Genomic DNA, 19722 nt, shown 5'->3' with positions numbered 1-19722 from the left:
TTCTAGTGTCAAATGTTCACATACATCATTCTACACAGTGAAGGTAAAACTGATGGAAAAAGAAAAAAAAAAAAAGTTTTTGAGTGGAGGCAGACTTTAAGTTTCTGTCCTTTGCAATATCAATTTTGGGGGTTTAGTTGAATTTTAGTTCTACAATCTTGGTCAACAAAATGGATGCATAATAGAAAGAGCCAGACAAAGATGAAAAGGACAGCATGAGATGAAGACAAAGAGATATTAATTTAATTCATTATTGAGGGGGGTCTAATCATATATTAATATATAATAATATACAACATGCTTAAATTAGAGCCTTCCTTCATCTGTAGCAGAGGGGGTTGTCTAGACTCACTGTTTAGCCTGATAATGAGATAGAATTATACTTTAATAGGACAATATGCTGCAAGAAGAGGATTACAGCACTGTTAGGATGGTAAGGCCAGTCCACTGATGTCTATCAATATCAGTCTTCTTTAGACAAGCAATTAAAAATAACCTGCAGAGACTAACCCATGATAGCCAAATATCCCACCTGACAAAAATATATCAATTAGCATTTAATTACGGACATATTCATATTGTATCTATGTGCGAATATCTGTATTATATCCTAAAAATATTTACATAGCCTGCGTTTTCCCCAGAGACGACCAAGCACTCCTTCATTCACCTAATCACAGACTCTCTTTATATACAGTCTACGCTCCTGTTAGAGACGTTCTCACTAATTTTGTCCCTGGACGTACGCCGTAGCACCACCGCGCTGCAGTCGTTAGGGGAGAGGTGGGCCCTCCGCTAAAAACAAAAAGTACAAAAAGACAACAGCTGGTAGCGGTGAGTCCCTTTGCTCTATCGTAACTACATGCTGAATAAGTAGAGTTTTTGTCGCGTTGTCATAATCGACACTGACGTCGTCAAAAAGACAAATAGCTTGTCAGTTGTTAGAAAATGACAGCTAGCAGCAGCTAGCTAACTGTAAGCTTAAAATATTCCGCTGTCAAAGTGATCTGATCTGAGTTGGGCGGGGAGACTGTGGTAGGTTGTAGCGAGATATATGCTCTCAGCTATTGTGTCGTCTGTTATGTCAACGTAGTTTGCTAACTTATAATTTGTTGCTTGTTAAGTGGGTGGTGGGTGTTATGTTTGTCTGACAGGATCATTGTATTAACGTTAAACGGTTTTACAGTCTGACCGAGCAAATCCAGTTTCATAGTTACCAGACATTTACTGCCACAGTCACCCAGTCTCACAGTCCTGCTTGTATCTGAGGCTGTCTAGTCTAGCGGTAAGCCTTTTAGCCTTCCTGTAAAGCCGTTCAAACTGTCAGGAGAACCACACTGCTGCTAAGTGCTATGACAGGCTCGTATTATCAATACATTGCTATGATAAGACTGTACATGAATGTCTCAGACTGGCTGTCATTCACTATAATTGATCTTCTTATTGATAACTTATTACAGTTACTCTGTTGTCAGTAGTATTTCAAGGTTTTGCATTGATTGCATTGGTCTTACATGAATTCAAAGCTGCAACTATAAGTCTATGAATTGATAAATATAATTATTGTGATATTTGATGGTTTCAGGTTCTCAAATTTGCTTGCTTTTGCTTGTCTTACATTTTAGTAAATTGAATATGTTTTGGTTTTGGATTGTGAATCAGACAAAATAAGACATTTGCTTTTATTTATTTTTTTTAAAAATGTAGGCCTATGTATTAATAAGGGATTGGGTACAATATTTAACATTAATGTTGTCATTTGTTGTAATTTTAAATGTAGCCCCTTGGCAGGTCACAATTAAATAACATCACCTTGGACTCTAAGAAGTTGTGATGGCCATTTTTCACATTAATTTTGATGTTTTACAGACCAAAATGATTAATTGATTATTTAAAAAAAAAAGAATCGGGAGATTAATCAATAATTTAATAATTGTTAGTCGCAGGCTTACATGAAAGCAAGCAAATGCACAACAAAACTCGGGGCCGTTCAGGCTACTGCTCTATTAAGATCCATCAATTCTTTTCTTTCCAGCAGCACTATAAATAGTGTGACATTATGGGCAACACAAGCGACCGGGTGTCTGGAGATCGCCATGGCTCGAAGGCCCACCGCTCAGACAGCAGCGGCAGTCACAAAGACCATGACCACAGCAGTAAGATGGTGGACAGCACAGATGACCCAAACATCTTCAACACCCATGGCCCAGAGTCCAAGGTACAGAATCCATAAGACTACTTTTCAGATTTGAATGTCATAAAAGTAACTACAAAAGCTGCATTTCTTTTTTTTTTGGTTTTTATTTTCCATACAGATATAAATAAAGAAAGTCAAATTAGAACGATAAAGCATGTGAAACTCTGAATGTGCTTCCACTGTGATTTCTATTGTGCTTCCAGGCAGTAGGAGAGAAAGAATTCACCCCAGATCTAGATGACCTGGTGAAAACTGGTCCTCAGGCTCGACCCACTGTCATCCGCTGGGCTGGAGGGGGGAAGGAGGTCTACATAGCTGGTTCCTTTAATAACTGGAACACCAAGATACCACTGAATAAAAGGTAAACACAATTATTTTGCATATGTATACTCTCACTTTTCCCATGCTAGTTATCACACATTAGCTCCAACCATGTTTTACAGTAGACTTTCTACAGATAGCAAAGCCTGGTCTTGCAGTAATAGTCTTTCTCTTCCTCTCTCCAAAGCCATAATGACTTTGTAGCGATCCTGGACTTGCCTGAAGGAGAGCACCAGTACAAGTTTTTTGTAGATGGACAGTGGGTCCATGATCCCTCAGAGGTATATCAATATCATTGTTATTTTATTGTCACTTCATGTTACCAGTGTATAAAAAGATAAAAACTAAGTATTTTCTCTGTGACTTCTGTAGAGGATTCTTAACATTTTTCCTTAATAAGTTAATAAAATTATTGTAATGTAATTCTTTAATACTACACCAAATATACTTAATCTCATTCATTTTAGTTCCAGGCTTAGCATTTTGGGGAAGATTTATGATGCATGTATCAACAGTAGCATAGAGGAACTTTTTAAGAAATTAAATTTGTCAGTTAAAAGGAAATCTTCAAGAAATAGACATTAAAATAGATATTTTATTAGCAGATGTTGTAGCAGCCACACTCACAACATAGCGTTGTCATCTAAGCCTGTTTAAAGCCCAGAGAAATGTGTGCAGAGTGTTACAAACAATATAGATTATAAAATTATAAAAATGTAAACAATAAAATAATAATAAATAAATAAATAATAAAAATAAAATAAAATAATATGATAAAAATGCTCGATCATTACCTCTGAGATTGTTTCTCTCTTGCAGCCGGTGGTAACCAGCCAGCTCGGCACCATCAACAACCTGATCCAGGTGAAGAAGTCTGACTTTGAGGTGTTTGATGCACTGCAGGTCGACTCTCTGGAGTGCTCAGATACATCAGGTCAGCCTGCATCCAGACTGTTTTTTTTTTCACTCTAATTTTTCAATTATACAACCAAATTTCAACAGCTAATATCAATAGTTATTGGAAAAGTGTTATTATGTTTCTGTACAGGTCACATAAACAGACCTTAGCAGTTTGGAAATGTATGGAAAATGAATTAAAACAACTCAAAATCATTGTTTATCAGTCCAGATACATATAGATCTAGGCTCAATATCATTCATGTGAATATTTGTTGTTTTTATTGATAATTTTAGTTATAGACTAGCCAGCGGCTATCAACTCATTTACAGTAAGTAGTGAGAAAATTAACAAAGTGGTATTCTTTTTGTGACTGTTTTATTTTCACAGATCTGTCCAGCTCCCCTCCAGGTCCGTACGGACAGGAGCAGTACATCTTCAGACCTGAGGCGCATTTCAAGGCCCCGCCTATACTCCCCCCTCACCTGCTTCAAGTCATACTCAACAAGGACACCAACATATCTGTGAGTCTTTCTGTCTTTCCCCTTCTCCACATCTCTCTGCCTACAATACTTTGTTATATGATCCTCAGACTTTGTTTTGTCATTATTGTTGTTCTTTCTCCCACTCTCTCGGCAGTGTGACCCCGCCCTGCTGCCTGAACCCAACCACGTCATGTTAAATCACCTGTACGCCCTCTCAATAAAGGTAACTGGAAACATTTTTCCAATTTTCCTCTCTCCATGCTCCTTACCTCCTGCCGGAGCTCCATTGAAAGTAAATCCCTGAGCTGTCAAATGTAATGGAAAGGTTATAAATGTCTTTCACCTCTTAGCTAAAAACATTACACTAGTCAATCAGATGGTGTTGCTATAACAACTTTCTTAATATAAGTGGCCAATAACTTCTAAACAGTATAAAGTCATTTTCTCAGACTCATTTCCTCAACATGAATCAGTTGCTTACACTTGAGAATTTTCAGTTATTTTAATTATTTTGTTTTTTCCGTTTCATCTAGAAAACATGAACCAGTGTCCTTGAAAATGTTTACACAGCAAACTTAGATTAAAGTGACTAACTTGTGTTCAGAAATGCTTTGTTTAAAATCACATTCTCTTTGTTTTCTGTGATGATGTTTTTTATTTGTGGCTTTTCTAACAGCATCTTGCATCTGCATTTTGTTTCTTCCTATGTAGGATGGAGTTATGGTGCTGAGCGCGACTCACAGATATAAGAAGAAATACGTCACATCTCTGCTTTACAAGCCTATCTAAACCTTATCTCGGGTGCTCCACAGTGCTTTTAGAGAGCAGCATGTTGTTTTGTTTTTTGTATCACCACATTTAGCCAAATCTTGCACTGAAACAAGTTTACAGGCGAGTTGAAGGTCAGCGGCTGAGACTGTGGCTTGGTTTTTAAAGATTGCACTTCTGTCTACATAGGGCTCTGAAAAAAAAAGTAGCAAAGTGTGCATCAGATGGGTGTCAGAGAGATGAAAACCGATCTGTGGCTTTTTTTGTGTGTGTGTCTGTACCTGTTACATCTACAGACGGATAAGAGACTTGACGAAATCACTGTGTGTGAGTGTTTGCTGCACCTTATGCATGTCAGTGTGTAAAAAGAGATTTTTCATAAGAAGAGGCACAGCGAGGATGCACAGACCTGTCATGTGCTACCTTGACCGATGTTTAACTCATGGTTACTTTTAAAGGACGCTCTCATTACATGAGGGATTTTTGAGTGTTATGGTTAGATTTTAAAAGTGTTCTTGAACCGACTCGATTAAGTTTTTAACAAATTGACTCGATGTAATCCCAGTCGGGGTCTAGGTACTGAAGAGAGCAGCAAACATGGAAAAGTGCAAGAACTGAATTATAACTCGAGGTAGACTCAGAAAAGCATGATGTCTGTGCTTGTTTAGGAGGCAGCAGCGAACAGCAACCTCTGATGTTATCCATATTACATGTTGAGTTTCTCCAAAGTTCAGCCATCATTCACTGAAATCTCCTCCATGAATTCAAGCCCATAATTCCAGTTTTGTTCATGTAACGTTGGTCAAAGGTCGCTGTTTGGTTCTGCTGTTGCCTTTATCTTGACGTAATGTTGCGAGCACTTTACCATCCTGTGAGCAGGAGTGTTGATATAAGCTTTTAACTATGCAGCCTGACAACTCTTTATTGTAGCTCTGGTCTGTAGAATCCAATTTGTGCTCTTTTTTTTTTTTAGATATTCAAACCTTGCAGTGCTTTATATATATATATATGTGTGTGTGTGTGTTCGCACCTGTGTTGAGTTTGTATTTATCAGACTGGAATGTACTGTATATCTATTACATGTATCGTCATACACAAATGTGTGTACACTCAGACAGCTTCAACTTGCTGCTTTGCATGTATTGAATGTCTGCAACAGATCTGAAGTGTTTCTCATATTCACATGAATTGACAGGGCTATAAGGATGAATTTAAAGTTGTACAAACTTTGCTCATGTGTGTATTAATAACTATTTAAGCTAATCTGTGTTTTGAGGTACGGTGGCTTTGAGACGTGCAGAAGTCTTTTTTTTTTTTTTTTCTCACTCGTCAGTCTCGCTGTTTAATCATCCTGCTGTTACAGTTCAGTATATAACCACAGTTGATACTCTACAGAAATGTAAAAGGGGCTTTTATAAATCCAGTCGATGTTTAATGAGACCCTCTGAAAGTATTTTGTGAATGTCGCGCCTCGCCATGAAGTTTTTTTTGAAGACTTGCAGACATGATAAGGGAAGTATGGACAAGCGTCATGGTGTTTTAAGGCTAAAAACCAAAACTTGAATTTTACAACCGTTTCATGAATGTTTTAAAAATGCTTTGCAAAGTAAATAAGTGTGAAGATTCACTGTGCAAGGTTTAACTTGTTTGCAAATAAAGAGGACAGGCTGTTCCTGACATCTGTCTTTTTGTCATTTTTTTCTTCTTTCTGGTGCAAATAGCCACTATTCTGTATTTGGGATAAAGACACACCTTTTTATGTTCTTTGTACAAGTTTTATAAGTTTATTGAACCCAGGCTCTGATGCTAACATACACTTTGGATATTTTATGTATTTGTCTTGATGCTTCCCCTAGTCCTGGAGAAATTATATTTTATTCCAACTCTTTTTTTAATAGTTGGAAATAGTTGACAAATTAAACTTGAAACACTCTGGAGCAAATAGGCTGAATTCAGGGATAAAGACACACCGATCAACTCTAGTTCTCATCTAAGTACATAAAACAAAAGTGAACTGCACAAGCTTTTTAAATGTTTTATTCAATCTTTCCCAAAATCGTTCATTGATAATACTTTTGCCAACACAACACACTGTTAACTGTCATCAGAGACAGGATCCGTATGAGTCCTGTATCGGCTTTCTAGTTCATTATGCAAAACAAAACTGTTTTCCAATCACATAAAAGCTGCACCAATCAGATAGCACTATATACACACGCAACTCAGGACCAACAATTAATCATTTCAAATTCCCTTCTCAATAACAAAAAGCGATAAGGCTTTGTTTACGCTCTGACAAGGTGCTGTATAGATCCAACATTTCACAATCTTTACAGTCATTGGCTTATTTTGTAACAGTAGACAATTCAAAACTTTTCCCTTTAACATTTAATTTCAAAAGGACCTATCTAACTTTGAACCTATTGAAATACTTCGCAACTTTTGTCTTTTTCATTAGACTCGAGCGCAAACAAAACCTAACTTGGCAGATCTCAGGTAGACGAGCGCTAGTTCAAGGCCATTTCTACCACCGAGAGCAGATTGAAGAAGCTCTCAAGCTAGATTTAAAGGCAAGCGAAGCAACATTAATCAGAGCGTTTTTTATAGGTGAACAATATTTTGATCAATGACTTAAATATCATAAAGGCATAGTTTGTGATTTCTTATCAGACACAGCCTATGTGACTAATTGATTCAAAGTGACGTAATCCTCTAACATACTCTGCATATAAATCATACATTGCAGGAAGTGAATGTAGCAAACACACTTGAGATACAATGATGTTTAACATCAAAATAAAACATATGAAGTTATTGCACAGCTACCCAGATATTCAACTTTGCAAAAAGCAAATGTTGGATGTTTATTCACACGCACACACATGCACGCACACACACTCACACACCAAAGTTTATACAGAAAAAGCCGGTTATTTACAGCATAAAATGGCAAATGTACAGCGAAAAACACATCAAACCAAATGTGAAGTTGACCTGTTATAAGTGAGTGAATTACAGAACAATGATCCCACCAGTAGCCTGCCAAAGTTTGTATCATCTATGAGAACTTGATAACCTATATTGCCATTGCCATGGGAATGCTGAGAACCAAGAGAAATAACATAAAGACATAATAGCATATGGCCTTTTGAGAAAATACACTTGAGTTTTGGTCCTAAAAAGGAATTCATTTCCATCGCACAATTCGAAATAAACCAAACCAGCTGTCTAACGGTTACCGTCTCTGTGGCTCTATTAAGAAAAAGTCACCTCTGTATCCCTACGGTCTGATCAGACCCAGGTTTTATCATTCGCATGGATAAGGCAAGTCAAAGTGAAGTGAAGAGTTCAAAGTTCAAACTTTGGCAAGTATTGGCAATCCCCCTGTTCCATAAGTTTGATTTTTACAATCGCTGTCATGCATCAACACTCCAGAAAAAAAAAGTACAATCGTTAAAGGAAACTTTGGTATTTTTCAACCTGGGCCCTGTTTTCCCATCTTCTTGTGTCTAAGTGACTGATGGGGACAACAATTCATTTAAAATTATACAGTATTAAGCGAGAGCGCTGCAGGTGTCAGCCGTGAAAAGGGCTGCAATGTAATCTGACGGGGTAATAGCACCCTGTCATTGTACATCCACTAAAAGTGCTTGTTTTTGCCACTGACAGGCTCAGATTGTTATTATAAGTGTCTGACAACATCATGGAAAGGACCATACAGAGAAAAAAAAGTTTACCTTTCACTTGATCCGGTCTGTTTGTTATTGTGTCTAACCAAGTCTCGCTCAAGGAAAAGTGTTCTGAAATCAAGTGAGAGTTGAGCCATGACTTTGAAAATCTTTTGGATAATACTAAACTCCAACTCTGTCATGGTTGAATATTTAGCTGATTTCAACAACAACTCAACTCTCATGAGATATCAGAACAAGACTTCTCCTTGAGTGAGACTTGATTAGACACAATAATAAACAGACCAGATCAAGCGAAAGGTAAAGAAAAACTTTTATTTCTCTGTATGGTTCTTTCCATAATGCTGTTAGACATTTTAGACTTTTAGTGGACATACATTAATGGGGCACAACTGCTCTGTCGGATTACATTGCAGCCCATTTAGCAGCTGCCAGCTGAAGCACTTTCACTCAATATTGGACCAATTTCAAAAACTGTTGTTCCCATTAGTCACTTAGACACAAAAAAAATGGGAAAATAGGGTCCAGGTTGAAAAATACCAAAGTTTCCCCTTAACACCGATGTCCTCCTGACATTATGAATGTCACTAATAATCCAGTGTCAGGCAAAGAAATAACAGGAAACCGGTGCGGCGTGATCATTCAAGAAACAACATCATTATTGCACATGCTCGTATGAGAACTCCTACAGAGGAGCTTGAATACGCGTGTTTAGCCTGGTTCCATTTGAGCACTTTACTCTCTTTTCTTTTTACACATTGCAGCACAAATCTAGCTTAGAAATCTCAACTGACCAAATAGAAAATGGCCTTAAAAGCTTAATTGACTCAACTCATCTGTCTCCACTACTTCAAAGTCAGTGTTTAGATGCTTCAAAAAAGCATCTTTAGGACCTAAAAGAGGAGGCTTGTGACAGAAATGGAACCTTTCTCTGGCTTTTGTTCTACTATTCATAACCCTTGGCTGATGGCTGACTAACCATTCATGAGCTTCATCCTACAAATACTGTACATAACAGCGAGTACACGACTACTTAGCAGTGATCACCTACCTACTCTACATTCCTCCACTGTGTTTAGTGATACATTGTGGGTGTCATTGTTCTTTGCATTGCATTTGCAAAAAAAAACCAAAAAAAAAAGTCCTCGTTTAATAAAAGCGCCACGAGAAGTTAACTTGCATTTCTGTGGCAGTCAGAGTTGAGGATTTCTTGTCTTTGAGTGAACCGTGTTCGATCACACATACCGTATGTGTGTACGTGTGTGCAGAATTCCTCTCACAAGCCACGATTAAACATGCATGAACACTCTTATTCCGTCCACACGCTGTCTGGCTCTCAGGAGAAGATACTGTTAGACACAGATCTGGGTGTGTTTTAGAGAAACTTTCTATGGTCAGATTTTGTTTTTAGAAATTTAATTTAATTTTTTAATTTTTCCTTTGTTTATTCTGAAAGTTTCTGTTCTGTAATTAAATCCCTGGAACCAAGATGACTTCACCAAAACTTACTGAAACCAGATTGAGAGCACACATCTGCTCTGAGATCAGTGTCTAGGAGCACCTTCAACCAGCTCCATCAGTAGGACGCACGTCACTGAAACCACCAGAGGCACATTTCCAACACCTTCTTCTGTCACACACACAACAAGGCAAACTGCTGACTGTATCACTCAAAGGCAATAATTCATGTGGTGATGTTAGGGGAGTTCGGAGATGGGGGAGGGGAAGGGTGATCAAATTTGGTGAGAGGGTGAGGGGAGTTTGCTAAGGCTCAAGGTGCAGATTATACTGTGCACATATTGCCGGGAAGAGGGGGAGGATGGAGAACTCTCATGGCTGAATGAAGGTAAAGGTTGGGGGGGTGGAGGAGGGTTGGGTCTTGGCTGTTTCAGCATAGAGGTCAGAGGTCAGAGGTGGTAGCATTGAGGCTGGTTCTTTAAAAGTCTAAAGCAGGCATTGGCTGCTGCGCTTCCTCGCTGCCGGACGCTGATTGGCCGCCGCAACCCCGGCAACTCCAGAGGCACCGCTGGTCTTCAGGAAACTGTGATCAGCAGGCTGCTCTCTGGCAGCGCCTCCTGGGTCCTCAGCTGGATTTAGGAGGAAAACAAGATGTAAGTAAACAACTGTAAGGTGGTTTGATAAATCTGACAAACTGCAGGCGAGGTGAAATGTTAAAAACAAATAGAACCACTGCGTGGAGTGGTTTGCTGTGCATGTTAGTTGTAGTAAGATTCCCAAAATACAGGTGCTTGCAGATGAAGAGCTGAGGATGAGTGATTAGAGAATAACACACAATCCCTCACAAACACACTTGCTATGTTTTTGCCTGCTGGTATGAACAGACGTAGCTGTTTATGACGCCTCTCGATCCTCAGACTGAAGGGCAGCAGAAACCACATATTAGTGTGTACATCCTCGATAGGTGATACTGTGACAGCATATGCACAGAATGGAAACTATGCAGTGTGTGGTTATTTTGGCACTCACTGTGTGTCTGAAGCTGTAAATAGACTCGACCTTAACAGATGTAGAAGTAAGTAACAGTTTGGAGCAGAAGCGGTTTAGTAGATGGGGTGTGTATGTAATTTGGTGTCAGTGTTGTGGGTTTTTAAACACCTTATTCAGCTCACACAGTTATTTACAATAGCTGAGTTGCTGTACAGGGATGTACAGGTTGTAGCCAAAGTTTCCAACACAATTGGTCACAGTGTGGTCCAAACATTGGTATAATTAAGCTGTAATTGTGTGTGATCATCTTGTTTTCCACTCAGGATATTTATTATTATTATATTTGCATCATCTCTATTATCTCATATGTTAAATTTTAATAAAGCAGTGATGTCATAAAACACTAAAAAGAAAGTCAAACGTTACGACAGTCAGATGGCATGGTAAAGCAGTGATGTCAGCATGATTAGAAACAGCAAAACCACACGGAGGTAAAAGCTGCCCCAGACCACAGCGTCACCATCACGTTTACTTTTACAACTACAGTTGAACTGCTAGGGATAAACTACTACAGTCAGGCCAATCAGATGCAGTATCTGGGACAATGTCTACCTGTTCGCAAGACCACAAGATGTCTGACAATTACCAGCACAAGGAGAGGAAGAGGAGGAGCTTAGAGAGGAAAGTCTCAGCTCATTCTTCTGGAAGTTTTCAAGAAAGAGAAGGAAAGAGGAGAGAGGAGAGGAGAGGAGAGGAGAGAAGAGAAGAGAGCAGAGGAGAAGAGAGGAGAGGAGAAGAGAGGAGAGGAGAGGAGAAAGAGACAAATGTAGGACGAAGGAACAAGTGAGACAGAAAAGCCAAAAAAGATGATTTCACATATATAATAAATACTAAATAAAGACTAACATTGGGGACACCAGTGACATCACAACATACAATATTGATACACATAATACTGTGAACTATGGAGTATGCAGTATATACATTATGTAAGTGATATAGTGAATAAGTGAGGTAAGCAGTAGTTTTGCTTACCTCTAAATTTGTCCTTGCTTTCTTCAGCACATCACGAGTCCTTGACACTGCAAAAATACACAAAAAAAGATATGCTATAGTGCTATTACATGACCACAAGAGCACAGTGATGGTAATGTTGGCGCTTTATATGCTATACACATTAATAAGTGCAAACACCAGATAAAATAGCCTTTCCTTTTAGGTATTTTTTGCATTATAAGCTAGTGTAAAAAATGCAATCTTGTGTTTTTTAAAGTCTGTGGAGGCTTGTGTATTACAGATCTGTGAGTTATTATTTCTGTCAAACCTGGAAGTTCTTGACATTTCCAATAAGGAACAGACAATTTTGTCTCCTGAGACTCTCTCTCTCTCACTTCCTTTACTTGTACCTTATTAGGCTTTTTGTTTTACACTGTTGTTTGCTGTCTCTCTCTCACACATGCGTACACACAAGCCTACATAAAGACTTACGCTGGTTGACTATGAAGTGCTCCATGCTCTCCTTGGTGCGGCTGGTGCTCCTCAGTCTTTGAATTGTCCCCTTAAGAACCTCTTCCTGCTCTGATATACGCAGCTTCAGGGACAAGATCTCCTCTTGCATACACTGCTCCTGCACAAACACACATGCAAAGCAACATTAATTACATGTTTGACCGTCAAAGCTCTTAAAGATCAGGCCAGTCATGAAATATTAAACTGCTTTCCAAACCTTCTTAAGGTTTTGGATGGAAGGATCAGTGCTGGGCAGTGCTGCCCTCCAGAACATCTTCAGCAGAGACATCACCTCCTCCAAAATCTGCCTCAGAGTCTTAGTGTTGGTCAGAAGACTCTTCACACATCCATAGTCCAGCACCTGCATAGAGAGGTCAGTCAGATACTGGTGCTTTCAAATTACGTCTGTTATAAAAATATTCTTTTGGCCACTTTGGCTCTCACCAGCTCTCTGTTCTGTTTCTGCCCCCCCTCCAGCAGTGGTGGGCCCAGGCAGGCCTGCAATGTTGTCTCCATGCGCTGGACAAGGCTCCGGCCCTCTAAGACTTGCTGCTGCAGAGCGCTGAAGTCATCCACATGACCGATGGCGTGACGGCCGTTACGGTTTGAAAATGATCCGTCAGGGGCCTCACCCTCCAACTCAGAGTGAGGATCGAGAGGGTCTGATGAAGATAAAAGAACAGTATTTTTAGGACTTTGAATGTATGTTTTAATGTTGAAAGAGACAATTTTGTGGGGTTCAGAAGTGATTAAAATAATACGGTGACAAGCACATTAGCATCAAAACAAGGGGTTATAATTTTTAGAAAGCAATACAATCTCTGTACAATAAATCCACAAGTTAAAGACAGATTAAGCTGCAGTCATGCAGAGCAGATTAAGTCACACCATTGGCAGTGCTATGGCTGTCATCCAGGTCTGAGTAGGGCGGACCGGGAGATCCACAGTTAAACAGACCAATGTCCCTGACAGGTGGAGACGGAGCTGGGTCTGTGGAGCACACAGATATACAAACCAGGCTTGGACACACAGCAAACCACACAATACCACACTGAGTGTTTTGCACTATGTATGTACTATATGTAGACTCATAAGTAGAGGAGGTTGTCTCTTACCGTGCAGCAGCTGTCGTCTGTAGAAGTTTTCTCTCTGAGGGCTGGCAGTGAGGGCAGAGAGGGAAGGAGTGCGAGGAGAGCCGACACCCAACTTCTGTTCCAGCTGTTTGTGGAGCTCCAGCTGCTTGAGGGCGCTGTTCTCCTGGACACTGTTCTGCAGCTGGGCCCGTAAACTCCTCACCTCCCCCAACAGCTCCCCAAGCTCCACTGGTAGACCCGGGAGCTCACACAGGTAGCCTAAAGATAAAATAGAAAATCACTGGAGAGTCTGACAGGACATACCTCTGCTCTATGGAGTACAATAAAACTTTGATTACATGGTTGTCAATACTTGTATAGATGTATAAAGCTACGTTAAGGTAAAATGAAGCAAAATGAATGCATGTTCCACTGTTAACACCAGTGTTGTACTTTAAATTACCACCAGATGGCGTCAGAGTAAGGCCTTTTTAAATCTTTACATGTAATGGCTTAAACTAAAAAAGTTTTTTTTGTAGCTTGTGTGTAAACAGCAGACTGACCTTTGCTGGCCTTTGTGCTGGAACACACACGATCGTAAACTTGCAGTTCACTCTGCAGGGAGTGGATGAGCTCCCTGCTCTCACACAGCTGCTGCTGCAGTAGAGACACCTCATGCTGGAGCCTGAGGAAGAACAAATACAGATACTGTAAAGGCAGAGAACAAGACACAGTCACAGTTTCTGTATGTTTGTGAGAACACCAACCTGTTGGTTTTCTCCTGACTGGCCTGTCGTTCCTGCCTTAATGTGTGTATCTGCTGTCCCTGCTCCTGACTGTGGGCCTGGAGTCGTCTTAACTCCTCCTTCCACTGCTCAGCCTCCAGCTCTGCTTGCTTCAGGCGTGCACGTGCTGTAAACACCGCCTCCCGCAGCTGCACCAGCTCCTCGCACGTGTCTGAGGATAGAGGAGAGTCCAATTAGGTTTGTATAAAAAACACACACACACACAAAAAAAAATTATACTTTCAGATGAAGTACCTGTGCTGGCCTGCAGGCGAGACTGTAAACTGAGGTTTTCTTCTTTCAGGACTCTGATTTCATTAGACAGCTGACTGACTGTATCCAGTCCCTGGATGTAGATGTTTGTTGGTGCTCCTGGACAATAAAACATGAGTTATTATATGTCATGTCTTAGATAAACCAGTGATAAAGTTACTTCAAAGTGTGTGTGTTTGTGTGTGTGAGATCGACAGTACCTCCATCACGCCCAGCGGTGGCCAGTCTTTCTTCCAGCTGCTGTCGGAGCCTCTCGTTTGTCCTAATGGACTCCTCCAGACGCTGACGAAGACACCTCACCTCCCGCAAGTGCTCCTCTATCAAATTTACCCCTAAAGACAAAACAGCATTACAATAATATTCTAATAATCATTCAACTGCTTGCTCAAGTGTACGTCTTACTTCTTGAGTCACAGACAGCAGCATACCTGCATGACTGTTTCCTAGTTGATGTCCAGGTGATCCAGAGAAGCTTCCGACTTGCTGAGCCATGTTGTCCATGTCCCACAAAGTCCCCCCTGTCACTAGACCTGAGTCAGACTTCAGCGAGTGGCCTTCAGGAATACCACTCAGCTGGTACTGTTGAAAGGCATGATGGGATAGCGGACTGTAGGTGGAGAGGTCGTGCTGATTGCGGGCACCAGGTGAGAGAGTGAACAGAGCCTTATCATGGGGAACTGTGAAGCCTGTAACCACACACACACACACACACACATACAAAAGGGAGGAGATGTGTAAAACATGATGAGAAAACGTTCACAGGAAAATAGAGGATTGTTAGTTCAAATTTTAATCTATGCAGTTGAGACGGTGGTTGCATATAGGAGAAAGTTGGAGAGTTATTTCTTTGAATTTCTTTGTTTAGAAAGTGAGTGTCACACATTCTCCCTGTCCCCTCACCCCTGTTCTGCTCATTCATCTGTTTGTACAGTGTGTCCAGCTCTGGGCGAACAGCGATCACAGACAGGGCCCTGGGCCGGGTGTCAGAAGTGACTTCCATACCCCAGACGTCAGGGCCAGAGGGGACAGAGAGGGAGGAGGAAACAGGCTCATTGACAAGGGCTGGAGGAGAATGACAGGAAGTGACATGAAGGAAGAGAGAAGACATTTTTGGGGTACTTTGCATGCCTTCTGTGAGTCCCATACCTCTGGAGAACTGAGTGGTCAAAGCCACAGGGGCTGAGGAAAGCATGTTGGGACAGCTGTGGGAAGACTTGAGGAGGCCACGAGGAGAAGGGATGGATGGACGGACTAGAAGAGGGGGATGGAAGGTGAATGGATAGAAAAGAGGTATTTCATGCAACAAAAGAAAAAAATAAAGAGCGTCAATAATACCATCTTGTTCTGATCCGTGTCCTGGCTGCCGCAGTTGTTGCTCCTCCTGATATTCTCTGGCGTCTAAATCAGAACTGAGCTCCAGGTCTTCATTGGTTCGATACTCATCGGACACCAGAGAGGTCCTGTCTGAATGGTCAGTGGTCTCAGAGAGGGCTTGGCAGCTGGACGGAGTCTCTGGACGCTGCTGCAGCTTGGTGTGGAGAGACTCAATGATTTTATCTTTCTGCTGGAGCTCCTTACTCAACCTACAGGTGCACATGAGGATGAAGATCAACCATTAGATTCTCAGCTGTCAGCTAGTGATGAAAAAATAAAGCATGTCCATAACAGCAGGCTACTATTATGGACACTGTTTAATATTTCCTGTTATTTTTGTGCATGAATAGTAAAGCATACAACATTTTGTCAAATACTGTATTATTTTATTCACTCTTAAAAATAGGTTTGTCATTCAGCCCATATATGTGAAGAGTCTAACTTGTTAATTTTTTATTGTTTGATCTTTGAACTCACTGGAAAGCTTTTTTTTAATTGTTCTGCTGATAAAAAAATAAAAATGAAATGAAAAGATGCTTAGAGAAGGTGGGAGAAACAACCCAGCTGCCTTTTCTGTTATTTAAACAAATACAGTATATTAATTTGTCTATCTTGCAATAAATACATAATAAAGCCAGTCTTTGGACCAATCTGCAACCAGTTATGAGTAACTGTTATTTTCACTGGAGCTCTGAAAGTAAAAGTTAATATGCCTGCATGAAGTAACCAAATGTGTTTCTCTCTTACTCTTGCAGTTGCTGGTGCATTAATTCTCTGTCTCTCACCAACAGCATCCTAAGAAAGGTTGTCTGTCTTGCTTGGCCTTGGCCACCACTCACAGAAGAAGACCACAGAGAGTCCCTGTATATGGAGCTGCTCTTAGAAATCATAGCTTTCCACAGAGGAGCCATTTAAGTGTCAGAAAAATCCAAAAACAAAGTATAAGTCCTTGATTCACTACAGACAGAGGTGAGTGAGCCTTGTCTCAGAAATGAATATCCACCAGAAATACTGACTAGACTTGTTGCTGTCTGCTGGTTCTACTCATTTTACCCAGAACTCTTACACAGCCCTATAAACTATATGTATCTAGAAACAAATTTAAAGCAAAAACTGGTGCTGCATATGTCCAAATAAAAGAAATCCATAAATAAGTGACTCCTGATAGATCCAACAGGAGCATCTCTCCATTCAGCAAGCTGCGACTGAAAGAGGGAACAACAGAAAAGGACTCTCACACTGAGCCTCTTAACCCCAGCTGGTGGGACACCTGCAAGTCATCTGTTCAACTAAAGCAACTTAACAGCAAAGGATCTGCGCTGCTGCTTGTGTGTGGATTAACAGGAACCTTCTGTCTCCTCTCTACAGTAAGGAGCCATGTGGACGGCTCCTCGCATGCCACAGCGTGTCACATGACAGAGTAAATTAATCACCTGGACTGACTTAGTGCTCTACAATGAAAGCTAATTACTTACAAGGAGGTTGCTTTGTTGTTGCAAAGGTTTAGAGGTTGGGATTTTTTCAGTTTTGTTTTATGAGAGCCAATCTTAAGAAAGCTACATATGAAACCACTTTACATACATGCACTTTACAGGTGTGTAAATGCAAGATTTTTTACTCACTTTGTGGGTGAATCATGAGGAAGATTATGATTCAGTTGTGGGTCTACACACTGATTTCTAGTCTTTAAACTAGTAAATGCTCACCTGTCATTCACATGTGCAGGTAATATACACCACTATTACCACATAGCTATCACATGCCATGCAAATAGCTACAGTGGACTCATACATATGCATTTATAAACAATATAAACGATATGATTCAGCTGACTCACCGTAGGGCAAGCAACTCATGGCCTGTCTTGTCATCATGGCTGTCTGCATGGTCTCCTATGGACATAAAACAGCAGAGAGGGGAAAAAAATGTTCAAATTTGGGCAGAAAAGAAGCACAAGAATGTGAAACTGTAATTGTCTTTTTGTCTGCCTGTAGAGATAGGATGATGTTTCTTACGTCCACTGATCTTGGTGACCACTCTTTGTGCCAGGGCAGAGCTCTGTGCCAGCTGTTCTCTAAAACTCTGGCCCATGTAGTAATCGATATCATTGGCTCGCAGCAGCTCCTCAAAGGCCTGTACGTTGTTGAGAAATTAAGCAGGTGTGAAAATATGGACCATAAAATGTAGCTCTCCCCTTGTTTATATTCTTTTCCAGTGTTGGGACAATATAGGAAATGAATTATTTGTGAGGAAGGATTTTGCAGTACCTTGGTGGTATCTCCCAGGTGTTGGGTTAGGATATGGCAGATTCCTTGCCCCTCTCTCATCCTCTGCCTCAGGTGGGACAGCTCACGAGCTTGTGCCTGGATCAGAGAGTTGTACTTCCTGTGATGAGAGGAAGAGAGAGACCCAGAAGGACACAAGGAACCACAGAATTAATAGAGATGTTATTACTCTTTCAGAGCTTTAAGGGCTATCAGCCACATGACTAACCATTCCCATGTGCTTGTGTTAACAGATTCTAGATAAAGTGAACGTGCCTTAAGGTACACAGCGACTACAGAGGCAGCAAGAACAATAGCTAACCCTTATTATCATTAACCCCTTCTATCTTTTCCTCCTGGCTCTCTATCTCTGTCCACTCACCCGGGCCAGGTGGCACATTTCCCTTCTTCTGCTTGAACTTTTCCCTCCAGTTTGGATGTCTTCAGCTGTGCCTCCAGTGATGCAACACGTGCCATCAGTTCTTGCAGCTCCCTGCTGGGCTTGGACCCTGAACGAATGGCTTGGGTGTCAGACATCCAGCCTTCATCCTCTTCCACACCGCTTGGGGCTGGTGAAGTCTCAAAGGCCCAGTTTACCTACAAAGCCAGAATAAAATGGATGAATGAATTCATGACTCTAAAAGAAAGTTAAACACCATCAGTAATGCAGAGCAGCTGGTCAGTGTTACCTTGCGTGGGGTGCGCTCCAGGCTGGAAGCGTAGTCACTTGTGGCAGACAGCGAGCGGACACGCAGCTGCAGCCCACGGATCACCTTGTGGCAGCGGGTCAGTTGTGAGCGGAGATCCTGGACCAGATGCTGGAGAGAAGCTGACTCATCCCCCATTTCATCATAAGCACCTCTGTTATTGCTGTTACCAGTGTACCAGCTGCCACCCACCCCCTCATAGTCCTGATGATGGGACAGCGACGTGCACATCTCTAGGTCATCAAACTCTGAGGGAGGGAGAGATGAGGAGGAATGTTGATGGATGATTAATGAGAGTGTTTACAGGAGAAAAATAATAATGGTTGTTATGGTTTAAGATAAATTTGTCACCTGGGCTGCTGGCGTCTTCTCTCTCAGCTTCGTTCTCACTGCGACCACAAGTCTCATAACCCAGATCCTGAAGATCCACCTGCACCTGCTTACTGGCCTGCTGGACAGACGTCTCCGCTGCAGATACGCAAAAGACATATGTGTCCTTATATGTGTCTATCAACGTGACTCCATACATGTTCCTGACAGTAACTCACTGAGCAGATCCCTGTAGTCCTTCAGTTGTTCAGCCTGAGCGTGAACTGTGGCCTCAGACACCATCAGCCTCTCCTGCAGCTCTCTGTTCTCCTGGCGGCTCAGAGCCAGATCAGAGCACAGACGGGCCGCCTGCTCTCGGAGACCCTCGTCTATATCCTGCCAGAGTGCTCCCACCTCACTCCTGTCACCAGCAGGCTCCACCTCCTGCAACAGAAAAGTGTTTGAACAACCGTGTAATAGCAAGCGTAACACAAAAAGGAGAGGATATCACAGGTACATTTTAATCGTTTTAAAAATATTTTTCAATGAACCCCCCCTAGCAGTAACTGTAGTGGTGTTTTAATGTGAAAAAGCAGGCACAGCAGGCAGGACTCATTCACTT

At 41.2% G+C, this 19722-nt stretch overlaps 2 protein-coding genes across 10 annotated transcripts in view; one reads left to right on the top strand and one right to left on the bottom strand.

The window, feature by feature from the left end:
- The first annotated feature begins 724 nt into the window (after window positions 1-724).
- On the top strand, window positions 725-6346 carry prkab2 (protein kinase, AMP-activated, beta 2 non-catalytic subunit). Of its 3 annotated transcripts, none has more exons than XM_067605649.1 (8): window positions 725-834; window positions 2039-2218; window positions 2401-2558; window positions 2706-2799; window positions 3338-3452; window positions 3807-3940; window positions 4056-4124; window positions 4613-6346. In XM_067605649.1, exons 2-8 carry the CDS (start codon window positions 2060-2062, stop codon window positions 4688-4690), a joined length of 807 nt encoding a protein of 268 aa, XP_067461750.1. In that variant the 5' UTR covers window positions 725-834; window positions 2039-2059; the 3' UTR covers window positions 4691-6346. The 3 variants fall into 3 exon arrangements, with proteins under 3 accessions (XP_067461750.1, XP_067461751.1, XP_067461752.1); XM_067605650.1 differs by having other exon boundaries at window positions 728-834; window positions 2036-2218; XM_067605651.1 differs by lacking the exon at window positions 725-834 and adding an exon at window positions 895-1035.
- Window positions 6347-6690: 344 nt separating this feature from the next.
- The window catches only part of LOC137194096 (myomegalin-like), a 39920-nt gene continuing 26888 nt past the window's right edge, over window positions 6691-19722 (bottom strand). For 3 of the 7 annotated variants that reach the window (XM_067605645.1, XM_067605638.1, XM_067605639.1), the window contains 23 exons: window positions 19340-19544; window positions 19143-19259; window positions 18774-19039; window positions 18467-18681; window positions 18088-18205; window positions 17836-17953; window positions 17658-17712; window positions 15782-16029; window positions 15593-15697; window positions 15347-15508; window positions 14875-15132; window positions 14647-14778; window positions 14429-14545; window positions 14156-14345; window positions 13952-14073; window positions 13431-13667; window positions 13204-13305; window positions 12760-12977; window positions 12533-12676; window positions 12295-12433; window positions 11842-11888; window positions 11453-11507; window positions 6691-10445 (listed from right to left, as the gene is read on the bottom strand). In XM_067605645.1, coding sequence (XP_067461746.1) covers window positions 10303-10445; window positions 11453-11507; window positions 11842-11888; window positions 12295-12433; window positions 12533-12676; window positions 12760-12977; window positions 13204-13305; window positions 13431-13667; window positions 13952-14073; window positions 14156-14345; window positions 14429-14545; window positions 14647-14778; window positions 14875-15132; window positions 15347-15508; window positions 15593-15697; window positions 15782-16029; window positions 17658-17712; window positions 17836-17953; window positions 18088-18205; window positions 18467-18681; window positions 18774-19039; window positions 19143-19259; window positions 19340-19544 — 3513 coding nt within the window. In that variant the 3' untranslated portion in view covers window positions 6691-10302. Of the gene's footprint in view, window positions 10446-11418; window positions 11508-11841; window positions 11889-12294; window positions 12434-12532; window positions 12677-12759; window positions 12978-13203; window positions 13306-13430; window positions 13668-13951; window positions 14074-14155; window positions 14346-14428; window positions 14546-14646; window positions 14779-14874; window positions 15133-15346; window positions 15509-15592; window positions 15698-15781; window positions 16030-17657; window positions 17713-17835; window positions 17954-18087; window positions 18206-18466; window positions 18682-18773; window positions 19040-19142; window positions 19260-19339; window positions 19545-19722 lie in introns of all 7 variants that reach the window. The other 4 variants (XM_067605642.1, XM_067605643.1, XM_067605641.1 and 1 more) reach the window with 4 other exon arrangements.

Source organism: Thunnus thynnus, chromosome 12 (assembly GCF_963924715.1).
Source record: "Thunnus thynnus chromosome 12, fThuThy2.1, whole genome shotgun sequence".
Taxonomy (NCBI): domain Eukaryota; kingdom Metazoa; phylum Chordata; class Actinopteri; order Scombriformes; family Scombridae; genus Thunnus; species Thunnus thynnus.
The sequence above is the reverse complement of the archived record's forward strand: the minus strand, read 5'-3'. Positions and strand labels throughout refer to the sequence as shown.

What these genes read in the sequence shown, in the direction of transcription:
- prkab2 (XM_067605649.1), top strand. Translation starts at nt 2,060, where the DNA reads ATGGGCAACACAAGCGACCGGGTGTCTGGAGATCGCCATGGCTCGAAG. An exon ending in GGGTCCATGATCCCTCAGAG is followed by an intron (nt 2,800 to 3,337) that starts GTATATCAATAT and finishes TCTCTCTTGCAG; the next exon opens with CCGGTGGTAACCAGCCAGCT. An exon ending in ACAAGGACACCAACATATCT is followed by an intron (nt 3,941 to 4,055) that starts GTGAGTCTTTCT and finishes CTCTCTCGGCAG; the next exon opens with TGTGACCCCGCCCTGCTGCC.